Consider the following 24,391-nt stretch of genomic DNA (forward strand, 5'->3'; position numbering starts at 1 on the left):
CCCGCACCCACAGGGGGAGGGCGGCGACGCTGCCGGAGCCACCTCGGGACCGAGCTGAGCCACCATGGCCGAGTTCCCGTCGAAAGTGAGCACGCGAACTAGCAGCCCCGCGCAGGGTGCCGGTGCCTCGGCGTCTGCTCTGCGCCCAGACCTGGGCTTCCTGCGCTCCAGCTTCGGGGTGCTCATGCTGCTGCAGCTGGTGAGCGCTCACAGGGCACGGGCTGGGGTGTGTCTGGGGTCCCGTCCTTCTCTGGGGTTGCGGGGGAGACTCCGGAGCGTCGCCCCCTCCTAGCACCCAGCATCTCCCCAACCTTGCCTAACCTGAGGCGCTTACAGAATGGACACCCCGCCATCCCGCTCCAACCTTCTCACCACGGGGCTCCCTGCTAGTACACGCACTGGGCACGCGTGATCGGGGTGCCCGGCTCCCACACCCACCACCGCCGCCCGGGGGGTCACCTCGGCCACACAGAGGCGCCCACCTGAGCTGCAACTCCCACCGTACGGCTCTGTCTTTACCTGTCTCCTCCTTCCCTGCCCCCTCTCAGCCAGGACGATCTCCAGCCCTCCCCGGGACCCAGGCCAAGGCAAAGTCCACGCTTGGCCCCCTCCTGCCCAGCTCCAGCGGTTCCGCGCGGTCGCGCTCTGGAGCTCTCCAGTCCCAACTGGAGCTTACACCGGGTCCCACACACGCGGCCGGGCACAGCCTCAAGGGCCCCCTCACGGGGGGCCCTCTGGCTCCCTCTGGGTGACCTGCCGGGTGCCAGCCGGTTTGGCCGGCACTGCGAGGCGAACAATATAGCGCCCAGAGCCGAGGAGGGACTTGTGGGAAGCCAGAGGCTCCCAGATTCTGCGGACTCCCGCGGAGGCCACCGAAGGGAACGCCCCTCCACCTCTGCCACCTGCTTCGGGTCTGGGGTCGTTCCGTTTCTTCCTGTGGCCCCTCTGTATGCCCCACCACTAGCTGAAGGCCCTGTCCACCTTCACAGCATTAGGGTGGACTTGGAGATGGGCTTGGATCCAATTTCCATTACCGTCCAGCAAGTGGGCTTCGCCCGCCGCCCCCTTACTGCTGGGTGCTGGCGAGGCTGCCAGGCCCAGGCCGGAGAGCTGGGTGGTCACTGCGGTGCCAGGCTGAGATCAGGTTTTCCTGCCCACTCCACCCCCCGTAGGGAAGCGCCCACCTCCACCCCCATCCATCCTTGGGTTCCACCCTTTCCCTTTGCGGCCTCCTCCCCCATCCTAGCTACGGAATCTCCTGGAGGGTTTGTTTAAAATGCAGATTTTGGACCCCACCCTGGAAAAAAATGTGAAATTATTATTTTAATTTCAGGAAGCTGCAGCTAGAGATCTACATATTTAAGATTTTTAAACTCATTTCTTAGAATAGGGCTTTTTTTGTTTGGTTATTTGGTGAGATTCAACGTCCTGTGTGTGGGGGTGACACCCTCTTCCAGGACCAATTTAAATCTGCGGGTGGGTGCTGGGGCTACAGCTCAGTGGCAGAGCACCTGCCTGGCAGGTGGAAGTCTTGGCCTCCCCCTTCCCACCCCACCGCAAAAGCAAAATCCTGTAGGGGCAGGTAGAGAGGAGCTACTGACCTGGCTTCCCAGTGCTGGCCTCTCATGGGCAGGTAGATTCCTGCGGCTCAGGGAGGAGCCAGGTAATTTATGAGCCGGCAGCCAGGAGGGAGATCAAGTCTGCCTGGAGGAAGGCTTCTCGGAGGAGGTAGCTGTTGAGCTGGGACAACTCTGAGGCAGAGGCCGGGAAAAGGACTAAGGGCAGGGCACCACGTGAGCCTAGGCTTGGAGACGGGAAGGCTCGGGGAAGATGGGTGAGTGATCTGCTCTAGGGGAAACTGGAGCTGAAGAGCACTTCAGGTTCGCGGTGTGCATAAGCCCAGGGTCCTGTGCACCTCTGCCAGCCTGGGATTGGTTCTGTTGGCAGCTAGGGGTGGGGTGAGGTTGGGACCAAGGATGAGGATGGGTGGCTGTGAGGGTCCTGATCCTGTTAGCCTTTGGCCCAATGAGGATCTCAATAAGGGAGCAAAAGGGACTGGAATGTGGTTTGTAGGGATCTCAGTAACTCTCCAGAGGAGGCTTATATCCCTATCCCATTTTGGGGCTTCCATGAGGGCTCAGCATCTGTGTCCCCTCGTCCAGATGTAGGCACTGAGGTCAGCTCCAAGTCGTGTGGTGGAGCTTGTGGTTAGGTCACCAGTCACTTAGCAACTGGGTGTGCCCTGCAGGCGGCTTCCTTTACCCCCGCCCTGTGCTCTGGCTCCTGTCAGTCTGGAAACAGCACCTCAGAGCCTTCATAACTGTGCTGGAGAAGCTACTTCCTGAGCTGTTTCTGGGGCAACGGGTAGTGCCTTTGGGTCTGAAACAGGGGCTTCACCCCACACACTGCTCCCTCTGCCTGGAAGCTAGGACAGCTGTGGTCAGCTGCGGCAGGTTCCAAGCCCCTTCCCAAGAGCTTTGTGTCCTGTTCTCCATTTCACAGGTGAGGAAACTGAGGCACAGAGGTAGTTTTGTTTTGGGTTTTTATTTTGTTGTTCTTGTTGTTCTGACAGTGTCTCGCTTTGTAGTTCACGCTGGTATGGCCTGGAACTCACAGCAGTCCTCCTGCCTCAGCCTCCCAAGTGCTGGGATTACAGGCATGCACCACCACACCTGGCTCAAAGGTAGTTAAATCCCCGGCCCTCAAAGACAGTTCTTTTTGCCCAAGCTCTCACTACTGTCCTGCACAGGGGTGTTCTAGAGCTAGTGGTAGAGACCCCAGGCCCAGTGCTTGCCCTCCAGGGATCAGGGAGGGCTACATAGAGGAGGCAGTAAATGAGAAGACACAAGCTCCTTCCACATCAGACCCCTTGAACTTGCTATGGAGTTCAAGTGGGGCTCAAACTCAGATTATCATGCCTCAGCCTCCTGAGTGCTGGGATTATACCACCCTACCTGGCTTTTTTGTAGACACTAAAAATTTTATTCTGTATCTATTGTTCAACAAGTTGCTTTCTTCACACCCCATGCGTCTGAGTTCTCTTCCTGACAGAACAGCCCTGGCTTATCCTTTTTAATCATGGCAGAGTAGTCCACAGGATCACTGTAGCCGCAGCTCATTTAGCCCATTCTAGATTTTTTTGTTTTGTTTTGTTTTTTTTGTTTTTTTTGAGACAGGGTCTCACTATGTAGTTGAGACTCACCTGGAACTCACTATGTAGCCCAGGCTGGTCTTGAACTCATAGCGATCCTCCTGCCTCAGCCTTTTTGAGTGCTGGGATTACAGGCGTGCACCACCACACCCGGCCCCATTCTAGATTTTTTAGAGGATTCATTGTGTTTTTTATTTTTTCATGTTTCTGGGGTGGAGCCCGGGGTTTCTTACATGCTAGGCAAGTGTTTGCTCAGCCACTGAGCTACATCTCCAGCTGTTTTGTTTTGAGATAAGATCTTACAAAGTTGCCATGCTGACCTCAAACTTGAGATTTCCCTGCTTCAGCCTCCATAGTAGCTGGGACTATAGCATGTTCTACACTTAGTTCTCCATTGTGTTTTTAAAAATTGTTTTGTTCTTTGAAAAAATTATATACACATATAGTAGAATAAATGTCCAAGTGTCACAAAGGGTAATCATTAAAATGTGGTCTTTCTCATCCCAGCTGCCCTCCACCCAGGTACCCAGATTGTTTGGCAGGGTCAAAGTGTGCATATTGCTACACAAAGCCCCACCTCACCTAAAAACCCATATGCAGGGCATTTGTGCATTTACCAGGCCTCGTTTTCCCCATGATGTCCCACTAGGCAGGTCCTAGATCAGCACACTTTGTGCTGTGTGCATACAATTTTTTGTTTCATACCTTCATGTCCATAATTTATAATTTACTTACTTTTATTTATTTCTTCCAGTGCTGGGGATTGAACCCAAGGCCTTCGTACTGAGCTGCATCCCCAGAACTTCTTATTATTACTATCTTTTTGAGACAGAGTCTTGCTAACTTTCTAAATTGACCAGGGTGGGCTGCAACTCAAAATCTTCCTGCCTCAGCTTAGCAGAGTGTTGGGATTAGAGGCATGTGCCACTCAGGCAGGCCAAATTAAAAAAAAAATTTTTGAATCTGTTTTTTATTTTTGTGCTAGGTATTAAACCTGGGGTTTGGTGCATTTTAGGCAAATGCTCTACCACTGAGCCTTGGCCCCACATTCATTCATTTATTTCATTAGACACAAGAGTCTCACTCTGTAATTCAGGCTGTCCTTTAATTTACTATATTGCCCAGGCTGGCCTTGAACTTGGTGTGATTCTCCTGCCTCAGCCTCCCATGTGCTAGGATTATAGGTGCACACCATCACACCCAGCTTCCTGCCTTAATATTTTAAATAGGTTTCCAATGTTCAAGAATAAAACAAAGTGGAAAAGAGCAAAGTAAAAAAAAATCTCTGTTCCTCTTTGGTTTCAGCTGAAGACTTCAAACTTATTCTGTTTCCCATATAGCATTTAAAGACTTTCTTTAAGGCAATACATGTAAACGTGGATGGGTGTCCAGGCCTACTTTTCCTCATTTTACCAGAGATAGTTTGTCCTCTACACATTTCCTTGTTCATGTAAACATGTGTCTTTTTTCTGAGTGCAGGGAGTGCGATTGCTTCCTTTTATAACTTTTGTTTTGTTTTTTGAGACAGTCACCTGCTGTGTAGTTCAGACTGTCCTCAAACTCAACAATCCTCCTGCTGCCTCAGCCCGCCTCAGTGCTGGGATTACAAGTGGGCACCACCACGCCTGGCCTTTTGTGTCTTAATATTCTGTTGTGCAGCCTGGGTGTGATCTGTGGCCAGTTCCTTTGTTGACAGATGCTTGGGTTTTCTATTCTCTTGATGTTTCACCCCGTGCTGTGAGAGGTGAACGCTACTGATGTGTCTGTGCTCTGTGAGATTCATTTCCAGAAGTGGGGCCGCTTGGTCAGAGTGCCTGTGCATTTGTGATTTGGACAGCGATTGCCAAATGTCCTCTGTAGAGGTCCCACGCCCTCCCGGTAGGCGCCTGTGCCCACAGCCCCAGCGGGGTGAATTTTCAGGCTTCTGGATGTGCAGTCTAACAGGTCAGCAGGGCAGGTCGGTGTAGTATTGTTCTTACTGTTTAGGAGTGAGGTTTTCCTTTAAAAAATGTTTCCAAGCCTTTTATATTTCCTGGTCTGTCTGTAATGTCCTGAGTTGTTGGCATTTGCAGATTTCTTTTTTTTTTTTTAAACCATGCTCAGGGTTCTTTAATGTGAATTTCATTACTGAGTTTTTTTTTTTAATTTATTTTCCCTTTCTTATTCCCTTTTCTAAAGAAGTTTAACATAGATCCTAGCAAGTTTCGCATCATCTGTATTAATCACATCCTAAAAGATCATGCAGAGAAGACTGCCTGGGGGCGGAGTGGGCATTGAGTTCAAAATGTCACCGAGGGAGGCCTGAGACTATGGCTGTAGCAAACCCTGTGTGTACTACCATAGCTATGAGAAACTTAACTTACAAATTGGGCACAGTAAGGGATTTGCTAATAATAAATAACTAATAATAAAGTAGAGTGATTATAGCAATGTACTATAAGTTGTACTAAGTTATTTGGGACTTATGAATTAATTATTTCTGGAAATTCTCCTGTAACATTTTCTGACTACAGGTGACAAAAAGCAAGACTGTGGATAAGGGAGGAGTGCTATAAAGGAGCGCTCCAGGACTGGGGCAAAGTCTCTGTGTAGGTGTAATAACATGGTTACAATATTCTTGCATTTCATTGTACAGCTAGTTGCTATTGTGATAGTCCAGGTTTCCTGCTTAATAGTGATTTAAAATTTTTTTAAAAATGGTGGTATTTGCATGATATATATGCATGTCCATCACCAAGGACAGCTTAACATGTCAGGATACCTTGGTGCAGTGAGGAAAAAGGTACCTTCCTACCTTCAAAGAAATCAGGAAAGCAGCTCTGTGACAATGGACAGTGTCTTCGCTGTAAGGCCAAGTTAAAAACACAACACACAGGAGTGCGTGCAGTACGCCTTTGTGTGGAGATGTGTTGAAACACACCTGTCTGGAGCTGTGTGTGAGCGGAAGTCACTATTCTCAGAGCACACCGCAGCAAGCCATAGCCCTGAGCTGTGTTACTGGCGGGTGGCCGTTTCCTCAAGGAAGGAGGACGTCCATGTCAGGGAGGGAGGGGGTCAAGTGTGCGACCTGTCCGCAGGCAGTGGGTGGTTGGTTGTGACAGGGTGGGTGTGACCACTCCTTGTCCGCTGAGTGGGTCCTGGTGGAGTGCTAAGCAGAGCAGGGCCTGATTTCCTACCCTGGATGTTCTCAGGGCACCGGAACCCCTACTCTGGCCTCCCCAGCTTTGGGGAACCTCTCTAGGTGGTGGCAGGAGGGAGCTGTTTTTCTTGGCAGCACAGTGAGCCCAGCCAGGTTGTTGACCAAGTGAGCACCAGCCCTTTGTTGCTGGACTGGGTCAGAGTTTGCCTAGGAAGAAGACCAGGGTGGCAGCCAGGGTCTCAGCAGGGAGGTGAGGGTGGGAGGAGGCACAGCCGCAGGTCAGGCAGCACCAGCACGTGAGCAGCTGGGGACAGTCGTGGGTTGCTCTGCCGCATTCCAGCTTTAATTTGGAGGGCCGGCGATCAGGTGCCTAATGGACTTTTCAGTAGGAAGGGGACTCCAGCCACTCCTTGCAGTTGAGATGGGCGAGGCTTACTCAGGTAACCCAGAATAGCAGTACCCATGACCCGGGGACTGAGGAAGACCCTGAGTCAGGTGGGCCAGCCCTGCCACCCTGGGGCTGCATAGGCTCAGGAAAGTTCCGAAAGTTCCAACAGCAGCTTACTTTATAAAGGGCTGTGGGGAAGTCAGCCTCCCTCTGGCTGTCCCCCTTCTGTGACGCTTCCTTCAAACACAGTAGTCTTTCCTGGTTCTGTGGGGGCCTCTGGCTGCCCAGCTCCTGGCATGCAGTGGGCCCTCAGGAGTCTGTTCAGTGATAGAGCGACCACTTCAGCCACTCACTTGCCCGATTTTCAGATAGCACAGGGGAGGCCCAGAGGTGGCAGGGTGCCACAAAGATCCAGCAGTTCATGCTGGTTCTGACTTGGCTCTGGGCTTCCTGAGGAGTGGGAATTCCATGGTGCCTTCCTGCACCCTCCCCCGGCACGGGGAGTGGTGGTGTGTGGCGGTGGTGTGGCCGGCACAGGCGCCTGGAGCCTCTGTCCCCTGCCCCTTTGTCTCGCGTGACACAATGGGTGGCTTTTTGTCCCCATAAAGGCCCTTTCAGTGTAGGGAGAAGGGCCAAGGCGGGGGCGGAGATTGGGCCTGGCCAGGCCAAGTTCTGAGTGTCCTTGGGCTGCCCAGATGTGTCCTGAGTGACGGGAACTCCGGGACAGGTCATTGGTTACCTGGGCCTGAGTTTCCTAGATGGTGCAGTCAGGGGAAGAGGGAGGGCTAGAGAAAGAACAGCCATTTTGGTTCCCCAGCCATCAATGGCCCTCACCCTCACATGGTTTATAAAATATTTGGTTTTAACTAAGCATGGTGGTGCACACCTATAATCCCTGCACTTGGGAGGCTGAAGCAGGAGGGGATGGCTGTAAGTTTGAGGTCAGTCTGGGCTACATAGTGAGTTCAAGGCCAGCATGAACTACATAGTGAGACCTGGTCTCAAAAAACAAAACGTAACAAAAACCCCTAAAACATTTGGTTTTATTACCAGTGTTGGAACTAGAGACCTCACATGTACACTTAGGTTCCTACTGTTGCTTACAGAATTAGCATTTCTGGCTGTCCCAAGCCCAAGTCCCCACCAGATACCAGCAGATAGCTCTTGTGATCCAGAAACCTCCCCTGGGCCTCCTCAATCCTTTGTGTCCTGCCTGCCCCAGCAACTACTGAGTTTAAGACCCTAATGTCATCCTCCAGGCCTGAGGTGCTTTCTCTTCCCCTGGCCTCCAAAGGTCCTGGCTCCTTCGTGCTGTGATCACTTCCTACCATGCCCTGGATTCTCCACCAGCCACACAATTGCTGTGGCCTGTACTGTTCATTCCCTTCAGGTTCTCCTGCGGGACACACCTGTGAGGTGACAGGGATAGACATAGCTTCCCATCCAACTTCCTCATGGGTCAGATGACAAAACAGCTCAGAATGGCTGGTACTCTCCCAAGGCCACACTGTGAATCTCCAAGGAAGTGGGGAGGATAAAAGGAGAGTTGGGGTACTACCTCTGGGCCAGAGAGGAGTTAGCTTGGCAATTGTGGGGTTGTTGGACCCTTTCTCCACAGAGGGAGGGGACCTGGAGGAGGCCTGTGAGGACGCTCCTACTCTCATGCAGGGGGGAAAGGCAGGTTTAAGGGATTAATGGTCTGCCCAAGGGTCCCCTTGGCCTTGGAGGAGGTGACGGGGTGCTTCCCCACCCCCAGCCCAGCTGCCTCATTGGCAAGGTGGGCAGCACTGGCACTCAGGAAGGGCCTTTATCAAGTGGGCCCTGTGCCTGGGGCTGATGTTGGGATTATTTCTTCCTCACTGTGGTAGCACAGCCCTGGGAGCCATGCATACCAACTACCTCAGAAGAGGAGGACTGACTCACCCATGTTCCTAGCTCTCCGAGTGATAGGAACCTGGGGTGAGTTCAGTTCTGCCAACCACTTTGCCCGTATTACTTCATTTACACCTCAGAGCCACCCCATGAAGTAAGCACCTTTTGAAGGTGAAGACATGAAGCAGAGAGGTGACGTCTCTTGCCTGGAGTCACTCAGCTACGACACTGACAGGGCCTGAGCTTGAACTCAGGGAGTCAGCAGGCCAACCTTCCCTTGCACCTGACACCAGTGTGACCACTCAGTCACAAGGGAGCATGGCACCCTGCCACAGGTAGGGAGAGAAATTCAGAAAAAGTTCTGCAAACAGGGTGATGTAGTAAAACTAACAGAAATGTATTGTCTCGCTGTCCAGGAGGCTGGAGTCTGAGATTAAGGCATCGACCAGGGCGGCTCCTTGAGGAGGCGCCCGGAGAATCTGTCCTGTGCCTCCCTCCTGGTGTCTGGTGGTGACTGTTAGTTCTTGGTGCTCCTTGGCTTGTGGACACTGGCTCATGCCTCTGGCTCCATCTTCATGTGATCTCTGTGCCCTAGTTTCCTGTTCCCGTAAGGGTCAGTCATGGGATTAGGTGTACCCTGATCCAGTGTGACCTCCCTTTAACTGACATCCACAAAGACCCTCTCTCCAAATCAGGTTTGGGGTTAGGACATAACCTAGGGATGCCATTGCCACCACAGCAGGAGGTAATAGGGAAAACCTGCACTGAGTCACAGAAGGACACACACCGCCTACAGCAGGCCACTGGTCGTGCTGTCACTGTAGGCAGTTTCTGGGGACAGTGGCAGAGCTGAGCTGAAGCAGGGAATACCTCCTATCCTGGCATCTGTGACAAATCCTCCACTCTCTGGCCCTGCAGGTGGTTCCCATAAAAATATCTCCCATTGCCCAGTTGTTTAGAAACCCTTTGGCTTCTAGTTCTCATTTACCTGCAGTACTTTCCTGGGGAGGCCTCGCAGGGACCTTAGAGTTTGGAAGAAGGGAGAAGAGGAAGTTTGGCTGTCTTTGTGTAGGGGGGGCATGAATGTGTGAGAACATAACACAGATGTACATGTGGACGCTTTTGGGGCCACTCCATAGGGACAGATGGACACACAGGACACCGAGTTCTGCCTTTCCCGGGGACGCACACCCCTCCCTCACCTCCTTGCTCTTTGCACGTGGATCTCTTCTGTGGAGCTCATGTGTGACCCACTGCTTCAGGGCTGCATCCGGCTCTCCTCACTGGCAGGCGGGCACCGGGCGCATGAGAACTGATACCATGCTGCAGTGGGTGTGCAGATGGACGGGCACGGCTGAGCCTAGAGAGGGGATGCTTGGGGGCCGCAGGCAGAGGGACCTGAGTGAGGCCCTGGTGGGTCTCCTGCCTTAGCCCCTGCCCCCAGCTGCCAAGCGCAATGGTTCTTGCTCTGGACAGCTCTGATTAGCTGACAAGTCTTCTGGCCTTTTCTTCCTGCTGGAGTGGGGTCCACAGCAGGAAGGGATTCGGTGGGCCCCAGCTGTGAGAGGCTCAGGGGTCTGTGGCTTCTGGAGCTGAGTCCTGGGTGGGGGCTTGCAGGAGGTGATTGGCCAATGAAGGGTCAGTGGACCGAGTTCCCTGTGCTGAGCTGGGTCTCCCTGGGAACCAGTTTGTCTGGTTCCGATGGAGGAGTGGACATTCCTTGTTTTGGAGCAGAAGCAGAGGAGGCTGGCTCCCTGGGCACCGGGCCAGGCAGCACTAGAAATTCCCACTGCTTATCTAGGCTTCATCTCCTCGGCTATCTTTATGGATGTGGAAACCAAGAGTGGGGCTGGAGGCAGGACAGGGCTGGCCAGGACAGGGTGAGGCCAGCTGTGCCCGTGGAGCCAGCTGAAGTGCCCTGGTTTTTACATATCACTCAGAACTCATGGTATTAAAGCTGCAGGGAAGGACAGATCTGGGTTCCAGCCCTGCCCTGCCTTTTATCCATGGTGACAAGAGGCATGCCTCCTGATCGTCTTGAAAAGTGGGGGTAACAAAAGGTACAGACTGATGAAAGGGCCATAGGGGAGCAATGTTCCCGGCCCCATGCAGGTGCAGAACAGGAGGCACTAAGTATGCAGTTGCTGTGACAAAGCCAGTGAGTAATAAATGACAGAAGGGACTGACAGGTGCATAGGAGCATGAACATGGATTGGTCTCTCGATTTTCAGTTCACTGAATTTCTGACTTCCTTTCAAATGGCTGGAATGAGGCAAAACATGGCAGTGGCCCCTAGGAGCTTGCTGGAGAGGAAAGCTAGTTGTTTTGTCCTTGATATACCCAGTTCTCACCTGGAGAAGGGGCAGAACATGCCACTTCAGAGTATTTATTTGTTCTCAGAACATAATATTACTGGGTGTGGTGGTGCACGGTTGTCATCCAGCATTTGGAAGGCTGAGGCAGGAGGATGGCCATAAGTTTGAGGCCAGCCTGGACTACATAACAAGACCCTGTCTCTAAAACAAGCAAACAAATGGAAAAGAGCATAACCTTACCAAGCACTAGGGATCATGGCAACCCTAATGTGTCTGTCTCAGACCAGATGACCTAGGGGTGGTGGGGACGAGTGGGAGCTTGCTCCAAGGCATCCTGCCCTGGTCCTCACTAACAAGGCCCTGCCTCCAGCTGGGTGTGTTCAATGGGTCCTTGGATACCACATAGCCTGTCTGTAAGGGCCTTAAGTCCAGACTACAGGAGCAGGGAAGGTATCCTGGAACACATACTATCTCAGCTAAGAGAGGCCAGTGTCACACAGAACAGTGGAGATTGAAGAGGATTGGGCGTGGTGGTGCACACCTGTAATCCCAGCACTCAGGAGGCTGAGACAGGAGGATCACCATAAGTTCAAGGCCAGCCTGGACTCCAGAGTGAGTTCAGCACCAGCCTGGACTACATAGTGAGACCTCAAAAAAACCTAACAACAAAAGTAAGAGGGACCAGGCAGAAGCTCCAGCACTGTTGTACACAGCAGGAGCCAAATCAGTATTTGACTAAATGAGAAATGAGGCTGAGGCCTTGGGGCCTGATCTCTTGCCTCCAGCCAGAACTGTGGGGCTCTGGGAGACCGGCCCTGTGCTGTCTCATCCCTCCAGGCGCTGGGGCTGCTGGTGTGGGCCCTGATTGCGGACACTCCGTACCACCTGTACCCAGCCTATGGCTGGGTGATGTTCGTTGCTGTTTTCCTCTGGCTGGTGACAATCGTCTTCTTCATCATCTACCTGTTTCAGCTGCACATGAAGTTGTACATGGTGCCTTGGCCGCTGGTGGTAAGTGTGGGCCGGAGAACTGAGGGTGGCTGTGACAGAGCCACTGTGACCTTCCCCAAATGGTTAGTGACCTCCCCACTTGTCTTCAGCTGACCTGTGGAGCAGGTGGGGAGCGGGTTGATGTTCAGGGGTGTGGTTTTCTTTTCTTTTTTGGTACGGGGGATCGAACTCAGAGCCTTCTGCTTTTGAGTCAGGCGGTGGCACCACTGAGCTAATTCCCGGCCCCAGGGGTGTGGTTTTCTGAGAGCCACACTCCAGACTTTGCCTGGGAAGGGGTGGGGCCTGTGTAGTGAATTCACTAGAGGCCACATGGAATCTTGAACCTATTTCTCCTTTTTAGGGTGGTCAGCATTTGAGTGTGTTGTGTGGGTGGTTAGTGTCTGGCTGGACCCCATGGGCAGCTGGAGGCTGGGGCCAGGCCACAGGAAGGCTAGGACACTTTCCTGCAGAGGGCCCTGCATCCCAGGAGAGGACACTAGGGCCCGGGTTTGCCCCTAGTCAGTCTCCTTGGGGGCACCGGACTGAGAGGAGGGTAGAAAGTACTCTGACCAGATACAGAGAAAGCTGCTGGTTTTTTGGTTTTGTTTTTTTTTTTCTCTGACCTGGAAAACCCCTGCAGCTGGGGTCCAGCCTTTCAGTGAGCAGAGAGGCACACGATTGTAAGACCAGCAAGGCTTCGACTAGGCAGCACTGTTTGCAATTCAATGACTTTGTAAGCAGAGGAAATGTGAGTCATCCTCCAGACAGAATGGGTTTGTTAGATCTTGACATCACTGCAGGAGCCAGGCAGGTGTGCAGTGGTGGCTGGGCTTGGAGGGGAGAGGAACTGGTAGGCTGACTTCCAGGCCGAGGCTCCAGCCCCCTGTCCCTGTCCTGTGTTCCCAGAGCCTCTAAGAAAGAAGAGTCCTGAGCCGGCAGCCCCCAAATCTCTGAGGCTGGGATATGGGGCTCCCAAGCAGCTGTCTCCTCAAGGAGGCTCCATCCCTGAGGCCCCAATGGCAGGCACTGTTTCTGTGCTCAGGGCCTTTAACTGATGGGGAGGGAGGACTGAAATGCAAATACAGAAGGCTGGGTGGGATGGGCCCAGGCTAGACTGGCAGAGTGAGGAAGGACAGGAGGGACAGGAGGGTTCTAGAAAATGCTACACGCATTGGTCCAGGGGGAGCTGCTTCTACTCAGCTCCACCTGTTGCCTGTGGGACTACAGGCCCCTTGGTGCCAAATCTTGTTTTTGTTTTTTCTTCTTTGCAGTGCTGGGCGTGAGGGGATGGAACCCAGGGTCTTGTGCATGCTGGGCAAGTGCTGTACCACTGAGCTACACCCCAACCCTCCAAGAACTTTTGATACAAAAAATTTATATGAATTTTTAAGTTTTTATAGGAAATCTAGTTTTAAAATGTTGGCAATTAAAAAAAAATCCATTAGGGCTGGGGATTTAGCTCAGAGGTTCCAGCACCTGCCTTGCAAGCACAAGAGCCTGAGTTCGATCCCTGGTACCCGCCCCCAAATCCATGCACAAACCAAATGTTTGAGGACCATTAGTTTGAAGACCTAACTGGCTCCATGGGGCCTGCATGTAGAAAGGGCCTGGCTGCCGGCTGAGGGCTCCTTCCTGCCAGTCTGCCTCGGCCTCCTCATACAGCATCTGGGTCCTCTGAGTTCCTGACGCTGGGATCCTAAGCCCTACATGGTGCCGTTGCTCCTGAAATTGTTGAGCCACCTTGTGTTGCCTTTTCTCCCCACCTCCCAGTTCATGATCTTTAATGTCACTGCCACCGTTCTCTACATCACTGCCTTCATCACCTGCTCTGCGGCAGTGGACCAGACGTCCCTGAAGGGCTCCCGGCCATATAACCAGCGTGCAGCTGCCTCTGTGAGTAGATCCCTCGGTGCTAAGCCAGGGTCCCTGACTCTGAACTCACTGGCCCCCTCGGTCTGAGCCAGGCACCTGACACCTCCTGAGTGGTCCCCAGATGATCTCTCAGTGGGTCTCAGCAGGGAACCAGGCTGCTCTCAGGTTTCCTTAATCCCCAGTAAAACCTGGAGGAGTGCCAGGTGTGGTGGCGCATACCTGTTATCCCAGCACTCAGGAAGCTGAGGTAGGAGAATCCCTGAGTTTGAGGCCAGTCAGCTACAAAGTGAGTTCAAGGCCAGCCTCAACTACATAGCAAGACCATGTCCTAAACAAAACCCCCAAACCCCAGAAGAGTTGGGGAATGGTATATGTGGTCAGTGAAAGTTTGAGTTAACTAGAACTCTGCTGAAAATCAGTTTTGACACACTGATTTATGGTCAAATGTGCCCTTGTACAGTATTAACTATGGCCCTCCTCCTTTGACAAGTGCCCATTGCAAAAGCTTTGGGTTTAAACAATGTCTAGGATTTATACGGTCTCCTATGAAGACCAAACTTGGGCCCCACGTCAAGTGGCCAGAAAAGTCTTCAGTCCCCTCTGTATCTGTCCGGCTTCATTCTGCAAGACCCTGCACACCTTCCTTTTAAAAGGAAGGAGCCTCTAGCTCAGGGAGGTAAAGGAATGTGCCTGGAGGCATGGTCATGACCAGGGTAGAGCAGCCTTGAAATCTGTGAACAGGACAGAAATGTGGAGCTTTTGAATGCAGATACAGGTGTGAGTGCAGTGATAGAACCGATTCCAGAAAATTCCAGGGTGGCTTTTTTTGCAGTGCTGAGGACCAAACCCAGGACCTTGTGCAAGGTGGGCAAAGCGCTCTACCACTGAGCTACATCCTCTTAAAAACTGAGTCCTTGCTAGGTCTCTAAAGTAGGACCTAGTCCAGGGTCACTCCTTTCACGGTCCAGTTTGATACTCTTGCTTGTCCGTGGTGCCACCTGACATACCTTGCCTGTGTGGATCTAATTCTCGCCCACTTGGATGGAATGGGGGCATCCATAGCCCCATAGGCCCATAGGAAGCAGCTGTCCAACAAGTAGGGCAGGGGTGGGGTAGGGGCTACTGGACAGCTTGTCCTGGTTAATGGAGAGGTGGTGCCCTTGGTTTTACTCCCAGGGCCACCTGGGTCCTCACGTTTGCCCATTACTATGTCCTATGTCCATTCTGACCGCATCGGCACCCCTCCTCCAGTTCTTCGCCTGTCTGGTGATGGTCGCCTACGGAGTGAGCGCATTCTTCAGCTTCCAGGCCTGGCGAGGAGAGGGCAGCAATGCAGCCACCAGTCAGATGTCTGGTGGCTACGCCTAAGGCACCTGTGCCGTGGCCCACCCTGGGGCTGAAGCTGCTGCTGGGTCACAGTGCAGGGACCCAAGAGCCAGAGGCAGAGCCCTGTGAGGAGTCAGCCTGGTGGGGCTGCACCTGCCCTCCCAGCTTGCCTAAGGACACAGGCCTGAAGTGGCTGTGATGGCTGGCAAGAGCCAACAGCTGTGACCTCTTCCCCCCTGCCTCTTATTCAGCAGAAGGTGGTGGGGGATGTGGGGCTTCAGAGGGCTTCAGCATCCAAGCCTGGGGCCCACCCTTCTCACCAGCACTAAACACACTAAGACTCAGACCTGCAGCCCTGACCTGCCCTAGTGTGAACCTAACAAGCCACTCAGACTTATCTCAGTCTTTGTTTCGGGAGAGCTGAGGGTGCACAAACCATTCTCTCCAATCCTCTCCTCCCCCAGTAACCCTGTCACCTGTAGGGAGATGTTTATGAGAAGACAGGATTTCAGACCTCCTGGTTATTTAACACAAATCGGGTTTAAGCACCTTTTCAATGACATCCAACCTCTCTGGGTCCCCCTCCCTCAGCCAGTCTCAGCTGTAACTTTCCCTTTGGGAAAAGCCAACATCAGTGCCACTGCTTTCCCCCTTGCTGTTGATTAGTCACATGGGACACGGAGGGAGGGAAGTAGGATTTTGCCTGGTGAGCTGTAATGTGGTTGGTCATGACTTTGTTGTATTTTTTTTTTACAAAAATAAAGATGGCATAGCTCATTTGGAAAAGATGTGGGGAATCACAGTTGTTGAATTGTGTTAATTCCAGGCAGCTGCAGGATAAGACCATGGAAAGAATGCCCATCACGGGGCAGCTCGAGCTGTGGATTCACTCAGCACCACTAGCCAGCTGTGTCCTGAGGGAGGCCACCCACACTTCCTGCCTGCTTGTTGGACAGTCCTGGCAGAAGTTCAAAAGCACCTCCTTTTATTCCTAAGTATCCCAGGGGCTGGGGATGTAGCTCAGTGGTACAGCGCCCTGGGTTCAATCCCTAGCATCACACTGCAAACAAGTAACAAAAAAGGTGTTCCAGGGTTAACAATATTTAGTTACCACCCTGGCTTTATTAGCAAGTTAGGTGATCTTACAGATATAGGATTTCAACACTGTCATCGATCTCAAAAATCTGTAAAGCTCTGAGATGACACAAGGTAGCTATCAGGAGATTCTGAGAGCTGGTAGAGACAGCTCAGCTCTCCTAACCTCCTTTTTCTAAAACCAGAGGGAAGCACTCTCACGATAGGCCAAAGGCATTTCTAAGTACCCTGTGATGACACCCCAACCCCCTTTTTTTTTGGGAGACGGTCTGTCTAGTCCAGGCTGGCCTCAAACTCATGGTGATCCTCCTGCCTCAGCCTCCCAAGTGCTGAGATTACAGGCATGTGCCGCTATGCCCAGCTCTGTGGTCCTTTCAACTGGCAAAAAATGAAGAGTCAAACAGCTGTGGATGACCCATTGTGTTACTGAGGGATGGGGATCACAGGGGGACCCATACTCCAGTTTATGCTGTGTCCTGGTATAATATTAACAGCATCTCTTTACATTCAATGTTTAAAGTTTGAATAATAAATTATAGTCATTCCAGGATCATGGTGGAAAAAGTTTGACTTTAAAGAAGAGCAACCAATGCATGAAAAATCATGCATGTCGTTATTATACAAATGCTTTAAAAATTAAAAAAAAAAAAAAAAAAAAAAAAAAAGAAGAGCAACCAAGTTTGAGGCTTAAGAGAAAACAAAATCCTAGACAAGCTAGAGCCCACCTGGCTTTCTGACACTTAACATGGCTGCTTGAGGGCAGACACTACAGACTGAGTTCTTCACTGCTGCATCCCAGGAATAGAGGGTCCTGAGCTCCAGGAGAGCGCAGCTGCCTACTGGGCTGGTCCTGAATGTCACTCACCCCAGGCCATCCCAGAGACCCATCAGAGGACGTGCATGACATCCCAGTCTTAGTTAATGGATAAGAAAGGATTTCTAGTTTAAGAAAAATATGCTGGGCATGGTGGCACATGCCTGTAATCCTAGCTATCTGGAAGGCTGAGGCAGCGGGATGGCAAGTTAGAGACCAGCTAGGCAACTTGCCAAGACCTTGTCTCAAAAATAAAACTAAAAAGGGTGGGAATGCAGCTCACTGGTAAAGTGCCTGCCAATGATACACAAGGGTCAATCCCTAGTAAACTATTAAGACATGGTCTTGCTATGTAGTTCAGGCTGGCCTCAGTGAACTCACTATGTAGCCCAGGCTGGCCTTGAACTCATGGGAGTCCTCTTGCCTCAGCTTCCCAAGTGCTGGGATTAGAAGCTGCTTCTTGTGTAGAAAGGGTGAAAAGGACAGTTTCCCTTTTTTCTTGGTCTTCATTATTTCATCTTTGGACTTGTTGCCTGCCTTTTCTCAACCAGCAGGCTGACCAACAGTTCTTACCACCTGCTTCTAATGTGTCGGCTGTGATGGACGGTCCTACTTACAAAGCAGCAGGAAGGGTAGCCAGCCCAGCAGAGATGGCATGGACAGAGCTGGCTCTGAGAGTGACTTGGGTTTGGAGGGACCAAAGCAGTAATAGCTGTCATGGTGGCTACATTGAGGGGTAGGGATAACTCATTTAGAGTGATGGCTCTTGCAAAACACCTCAAATTTTACTCATGGTATAAAAGTAAGTAACACATTAGTACAGAAAAACACACATTTTATAGCTTATCCTTTAAAACCAGAATGGCCAAGTGAAGTGAAAAGAAGTACAGATTCTTATTTTCACTATAAAAAAGTACACATTAAGAATTGAACTGTTTTTCTTTGTAGAAACATGACTTGTTTCCAGGTCGGAAATGGTCTACCAAACACTGCTAAGTCAAAGCTGACAGGTGACCAGTAAAGGGTCCACTGCCACAACTCATGCTGAGCCAGACAGGGAGCACCATATCGGCAGGAGAGGTTTGGATAGGAAGAAAAGGGTGCAGAGGCTCTACGTACTCCAACAGAAACCCAAACAGAATGGCTTATATGGAAAAGATTTAAGCAAGCGTGCAGAAACACTCTTAACATGCTTCGACAGCAGGATAGCATTAATTTACTGTAATAGCAAGATAGCTTCCTTCAGTCTATTTGCAGCACATGCATCCACAGCAATGTAGGAAGTACTTTTGCCTTCACAGCACTGACAACTACAGAGCACACAGCATATAATACTTTGATCTTTAAGTGGGTAATCATGGAAGTTCCAAGATCATATCCACGAGGTTAGCCTGAGTATTCATCTATAAAAATATTTTCTTGAAAATGTTTAAAAAGAGACGTTTAGAAACAGGGAAGACTACATCAGAACCAGCAGAAGATGGTGTTACAAGGACTGCAGACGTGAGACAGGAGTGGATTTTCAATGGAGCTTATAGGTAAAGGGCATCTCTCTTGGTTGCTTTCTCCAGCCAGGAGGGGGTCATGGCAGATTCTGAGATCTCAGGTTGGGTGGCTGGCTCAGGAGAGTGACTCCCTGGATTAATACTCCCTAACAAAAACCCCATTAAGATTTAAGGTCTGAAACTCTGACCTATGTAAAAAAGAGCTATGAATACACAAAAGGACTCATGCCAAGCCTGCAGGGATAGAGGGTTGGTGACTGAGCTCCTGCACACCACTGACAGCCATATCAGTGTGCACGCTGGGGATGGCTGGCGTAGGGTTGCTCCAGTTCCTGACTCAGAAGCATCCAAGTGAGATGTCCACAGGGAGGAGCACTAGGGGTACTAAATAAAGGAAGGTGGTTCAGGAGAAACAGGGCTAGGAGGACCAGGTCATGTTTCTGACCCACCAATACTTAACACGAATGAAGGGCTGTAGAATAGCAGGCTTTCCAAAATGCACTCTCCTGTTATCAGCTGAAGTCTCAGAGCCCTTTAGCTGGTGACCTCCAGAATGATCCCATTCATTACCTAGTGCCTCAGGTTGTTCTGGGAAGCCGGCACTGCAGATGATTTGCACAATGATGTCACCACCAAGCCACTGCTTAAATCCAGCCCCCGGCCTTCCTTTTCCTATACAAGAAAAGAAACAACTTCAAGAGGTCTTTCTGGTTCAGGACCCTGCCTGTGGTGCGGGGAAGGGACAGTTCCTGGTGGCAGGGTGGAGACGGCCACCAGGGAGTACACAGGACCGGGAGGTGGCTTATTTTGCATTTCTGCACAAAACTGGCTGCAGGTACTTGAAACATGTATTGCTCGCTCTTCACTGGAAAATATATTTCTTATGAAGAGCCTGCAAGACAGAATCATGCCAGCTCTTTGGGGTTTATCTTATTTAGGAACCCTAAGGGTGGCACCTGGGCCTGTATCACCAAAGCATGAAAAAGTCCCTGCATGAGTGGGGTGGTAACCCCACCCCACCCTCACTTCGATGGCTGTTGGACAGACACTGGCCAGTTTGGGGGGTCAGAGGGAGGCAGGAGGATGCACAGGAGATGGCTGTATTCACTGGGAATTTCTCAGTAGTTCAGTGTGACTAGATAAGCTAACAGTTGTAACTTACTGCTCTGTAGTCCAGAAACATTTCTTTAAAAGCCAGAAAATCTGTAAATGTGAGCAGCATGTCAAAGATGTCACCAGCCACTTCATCTTTATGGTGCCTGTAAAGGACAGGGTGGCAGCTGCAGGAACAAATGTTAAGACAGAACCTCTGCAAAATGTGAACACAGGTGGTGAAGGGCCCCCACCCACACCTAACACCAGGTTCTCACTAGAAAATAAGGGAGGGTGTTTTTATCTCCATCTCAGGAAGGAGGGAAGTGAGAAACAAGACAGTCAAGCTGGACTCACTGTAACGTTGTCGTGAAGGCCGCCATGCTGAACCCTGGGATCCGCTCCAGCAGCTGCTCCTCAATGTACTTCTCCACTAGAGAAATCTGTAGCAGTGGGAAGCATCACGGCATAGCATACTTTAGGGAAGCAGGACTCGTATTTAGAAAGCCCACCCTCCAGCCCTTGGCAGGAATCTCTGAGCTTTTTTTTTTTTTTTTTTTTTTTTTTTTGGTACCAAGGATCAAACTTGGGTCCTTGCACTTGCAAGGCAAGCAGTGGAACCAGAGCTAAATCCTCGGCCCTCTGAGATCCTATTTTATAAACAAGCTCTGTGCCAAGTACTGGTTATTCAAGAGGGAAGCATGACCCAGGTCCTGTGCTGGCTAAGTCCTGGGCCTGCCTGGTACCCAGGGGGACATTTGGAAGTAGCTGTGTAATCACAAGTTGGTTACACGAGTTGGGTAAAGGCAGAGAGCATCAGAGCTCCCCTTCTCCAGCACAGGTCAGGAAGGCAATGAGTTGAGCTCCTCTTCCTGTGTAGACGGAACCTGTGCAGACTAAATGTGTGAGCAGCTCACTTGGAGGCAGCCATGGCTCCTCCTGAGCCAGTTTGCTCCATGATGCCTGCTTCTGTGTTTGGAAAGAAAGTACTAGAGATGTGTAACTCTTAGACAGATGAGGTGAATCCAGGAGGCTGCAAGAGGTTTCAGGGTATGGTCTAAGAATCCAAAGGTGAAGAGCTGAGGTTCTTGGACTTCAGTCTTGTTTTTTCCACTACCTAGTGAGTGATCTTGGTCTCTTTCACATTTATTTAACAGCTGTGTGTACTTTACTGGATTATGTAGAAAAAAGCACGAAAATAAAAAAGGTTTGTCAAAATCACATAAATGCAAGGGACGGTAAACTGTACTGAAGCTGAGGCCAGGATTACAGTGAGGCCAAACTTCTTTTAAGAAACTGCATACTCATTAACTGTTGCCCGAAAGCCTTTTGGAAAACAGCCCCAAGAGAGAACTAATGGAAAACGAGGAAAATGAACTAAAAAATTCTAATCCGAATTCCTGGCAATAAATGCTGGCATATTTTAAAAGATGTGCAAATTTTGAGCTTCCTTTGATTCTTTTGTACTGGGCATTGAACTCAGAACCTTGCACTTTCCAGGCAGGCATGGCGCCACTGAGCTACATCCCCGGCCCCAGCCTCTTGATTCTAAACTCAATTTTTTTAGTACTACTGGGCATTGAACCCAGGAACTTCACACTGAGCTACATCCCCAGCCCTTCTTTATTCTAAGATAGGATCTCACTAAGTTGCCCAGCCTGGGCTGGAACTTGCAATCCTACCGCCTCAGCTTCCTAAAGTGCTGAGATTATAGGTATGGTGCCTAGCTCTTAAATCCAAATTTTAAAGAAACACTAATGACGTGGTAGAAGAAACAAATCTACTTACATATTCATTAAAAATGAGTGTGTAGATGAGTTTATTCTCCTCTGTATCTTCAAACTCCTGGTAGTACTTGTCCATGAAATTTCTCTGTAGCAACTGGAACTCATGATCTGAACACAGTAGGGAAAACATAATCTTTTTAATGGAGATGAAAAGCCATTCTGATTTATAAGAGGGCTGCTTTTTCAGCAGCCAGTCTAAGACAGGAAAAGCTGATGTTTTACAAGGGGGTAAAAGGGACTCTGATGTTGAAACAGACCAATCAGTCTTATTTATTTTTGTGGTACTGTGGTTTGAACTCAGGTCCTTTGCACTGAGTTATATACCCAGTGCTTCTTTATTTTTTTTTTTTACTTTGAGACAAGGTCTCACAAAATTACTGAGTTGCCCAGGTTGGGTTGGAACTTGTATCCTCTTGCCTTAGCCTTTCTGAGAGCTGAGATTGCAGGCATCCACCACTATACCCAATTCATGTTAATCATTTTAAAGTATACAGTTTGGTATGCTTAGGTATGTTCACATTTCTGTGTAACAATGAACACCTTACGCCCATTCATTTCAGACACATCTATACAGGCTGGCTTAGGAACTTCCTAGCACTATTGGTAAAGGTACAAATTGGTTCTCTTTTAGAAATTATATGTTTGCTATGTCTACAAAGGTCAGTTCTCAAATTAGGGAGGCTTCAAACCAAATGGCAAGAAGCCCTCTCTCCTACTTTAATTATTACATCAGTATTGAAAACAGTATAGTGATTAAAAGTGCAGGGCCTGATACAGACCAGATTGCCTAAATTCAAATCCCACCTCAACCACCTGTGTGACCTATGGCAATTTGCCAAACTTCTCTAACTCCCAGTTTCTTCATCTGGAAAACAAAAATGATTATAGTATCGGTCATAGGGGATTGCTAGGTGGAACTTAAGTTACAATTTGTGATTAGTTCACACAAATGCTTAATGTTAGGGAATAGGTAATGTTAACAACTAAATAGAATTTTGTTTCAAAAAATAAAAGAAAAGCTTCAAAAAGGACACAGACTTTGGGAAAAATAACCTGGGCTTAGAGAAGGCTCATTTCTCCTCAGAAGACAGACCTCATAATGGACAAAATAAGCAGATTCTTCAGTATTCCCCAGAAATCTTCAAGTTCATAGGTGAGAGCTTAATGGCCGTGTCTGTACTTGGGTGTTATGCATGAATCTTACAGGTCCTGAAGGTTCAAAGACTTTGTCAGTGATTTTCAGACTAAACTAAGATTAAGCTGTACAGTGAGTAACACCGTCTTTTCCTAATTCTCAGAAAGTTTAAGTCAGTAGACAAATTTTTCATTTTTCTCTGTGCATGTTTGTTTTAAAAATTTTAAGCCTAGCTGGGTGTGGTGGTGCCAGCACTTGGCGAGGCTGAGGCAGGAGGATCACCTCTAGTTTGAGGCTAGCCTGGGCTACACAGTGAGACCCTGTCTTTAAAAAAAAAATTGACTGTGACATAGCAGGATTTACAAATGCCAAAATCAAACCACAAGCCAGGCATGGTGACATATACCTGTCATCCCAACACTTGGGAGACTGAGGCAGGAGAATCACCTAGGCCAGCCTGAACTACATAGCAAGACCCTGACTAAAAAAAACAAAAACAAATTAAGAATCCACAAATAGGAACTCAAAACTCAGGAAAACAGACCCAAGTGACGTTTGATATCTTGCTTTCTTATGGACACTTGTGCATATGGTTTTATATTCTGTCTTACGGTGTGAAAATGTTAAGGTACATCTATCTAAAATCTGAGTGTGGCTGCACATGCCTACAGTTATTAGCACTGGGAAGGCTGAGGCAAAAGGATTGAAAGTTTGATGTCACTTTGCTCTACAAAAGAATCAAAAGAATTCAAAACCTGCTTGGATTATACGTGAGACCCTGTCTCAACAACGGAAAAGAAAAACACTACCAAAAACCAAAATACCCCATGTGAAATAAAGTAGGTTATTTCATGAAGCTTTGACAAGTGGTCCATATTCTAGGTGCCCTATTGTGGAGTAAGTCCCCTAGACCCCCAAATCTGTGGTGATCAACTGCTTTAAGCTTTACAAGGCTGTTTTTTTTTTTCCAAGGCTGTTTTTAAGACAAATCTTGGTAAGGCTCACTTAGCATTAAGCTGTGCTACAAATGTACAAGTAACATGATACTCTATTTTTACAAAGTAACCCTTCAAGTTGATTTCAAAAACAAGGGTCTAAGAAAGAGCACAGATCAGGTTGTGCCATGGAAACTTACCCATGATAATGTCCTCTAAGTATCCAACCACAGCATCAAATTCTGCATCAGAGGCAGAGGAGCTGAAAAATGTTCCAGGATTAGGTGTTAATTCAAATAACTTAAACTTTTAAAAAATTATGGTTATCTTTCAATATGCACAAGGGAAAAAATAATACCAAGATGAATTGCCCGTTGACCAACTATGACCTATTAGTTAAATATAATGATAGTTCCACTTTGACAAAGCTTGACAATGAATCACAAAACGCAGAAAGGATAGTTGAAGCTGGCGTGGGACATGCCCAGGCTCCTCCGCAGTTATTTCCTGTGGGCTCTACTCACTGCATGGTGGCTATCGCACCACCTCCACCTGCTGGTCAGCGCGAACCCGGCGGGGGTGAGCCCTGGCCCAGAGGGAGATTTCATTAGAAGTCGCTCCGGGAAGGGGGTGCGGTGGTGCAGGGTCCCCTGTTCCAAGCCTCTCCGAGGATCAAATAAGCCAGATTTTGCTGACTGCCAACGTTCAGGCCGGATAGAGATGGAGGTGCTTCCCCGAAAGTCTGTCTCCCCAGAAGTGAAGTGGAGCCTTGGTTGTCCTCCAACGCGCCCCCGACCTCCCAGCACACCCACTCGGCAGGGCCGCGGCCGTCACTCACAAGGACAGCGCCAAGTTCTCCTCTTCCAGGGCGTCCATCATCGCAGAGCTGCATCTACCGGAGCGGGCGCGCTGGCTCCTCGGCCTCTTACCACGCCCGCGCCTCGGGCTCAGCCTCGGGTCTACTTTGCGGAGCCC

General features: G+C 49.8%; 2 protein-coding genes across 7 annotated transcripts in view; one reads left to right on the forward strand and one right to left on the reverse strand.

Moving 5' to 3' along the window:
* Positions 1-24,391, forward strand: part of Pllp (plasmolipin) — a 37,593-nt gene that overhangs the window by 337 nt on the left and 12,865 nt on the right. For 2 of the 5 annotated variants that reach the window (XM_033757977.1, XM_019209735.2), the window contains exons 2-4: positions 14-199; positions 11,703-11,876; positions 13,626-13,748. In XM_033757977.1, coding sequence (XP_033613868.1) covers positions 65-199; positions 11,703-11,876; positions 13,626-13,748 — 432 coding nt within the window. In that variant the 5' untranslated portion in view covers positions 14-64. Of the gene's footprint in view, positions 1-6; positions 200-11,702; positions 11,877-13,625; positions 13,749-14,978; positions 16,743-19,874; positions 20,991-24,391 lie in introns of those variants that run through there. The other 3 variants (XM_019209736.2, XM_010638907.3, XM_033757978.1) reach the window with 3 other exon arrangements.
* Positions 16,817-24,385, reverse strand: Arl2bp (ADP ribosylation factor like GTPase 2 binding protein). 2 transcript variants are annotated; one of them, XM_010638904.3, is made up of 7 exons: positions 24,255-24,385; positions 23,617-23,678; positions 21,348-21,454; positions 19,917-20,002; positions 19,630-19,747; positions 19,038-19,139; positions 16,817-18,851 (listed from the first exon to the last, which is right to left on the reverse strand). In XM_010638904.3, exons 1-6 carry the CDS (start codon positions 24,293-24,295, stop codon positions 19,038-19,040), a joined length of 516 nt encoding a protein of 171 aa, XP_010637206.1. In that variant the 5' UTR covers positions 24,296-24,385; the 3' UTR covers positions 16,817-18,851. The 2 variants fall into 2 exon arrangements, with proteins under 2 accessions (XP_010637206.1, XP_033613870.1); XM_033757979.1 differs by having other exon boundaries at positions 16,822-19,139; positions 19,630-19,726.

This window comes from Fukomys damarensis, unplaced genomic scaffold (genome assembly GCF_012274545.1).
Source record: "Fukomys damarensis isolate Sample0158 unplaced genomic scaffold, DMR_v1.0_HiC HiC_scaffold_32, whole genome shotgun sequence".
Taxonomy (NCBI): domain Eukaryota; kingdom Metazoa; phylum Chordata; class Mammalia; order Rodentia; family Bathyergidae; genus Fukomys; species Fukomys damarensis.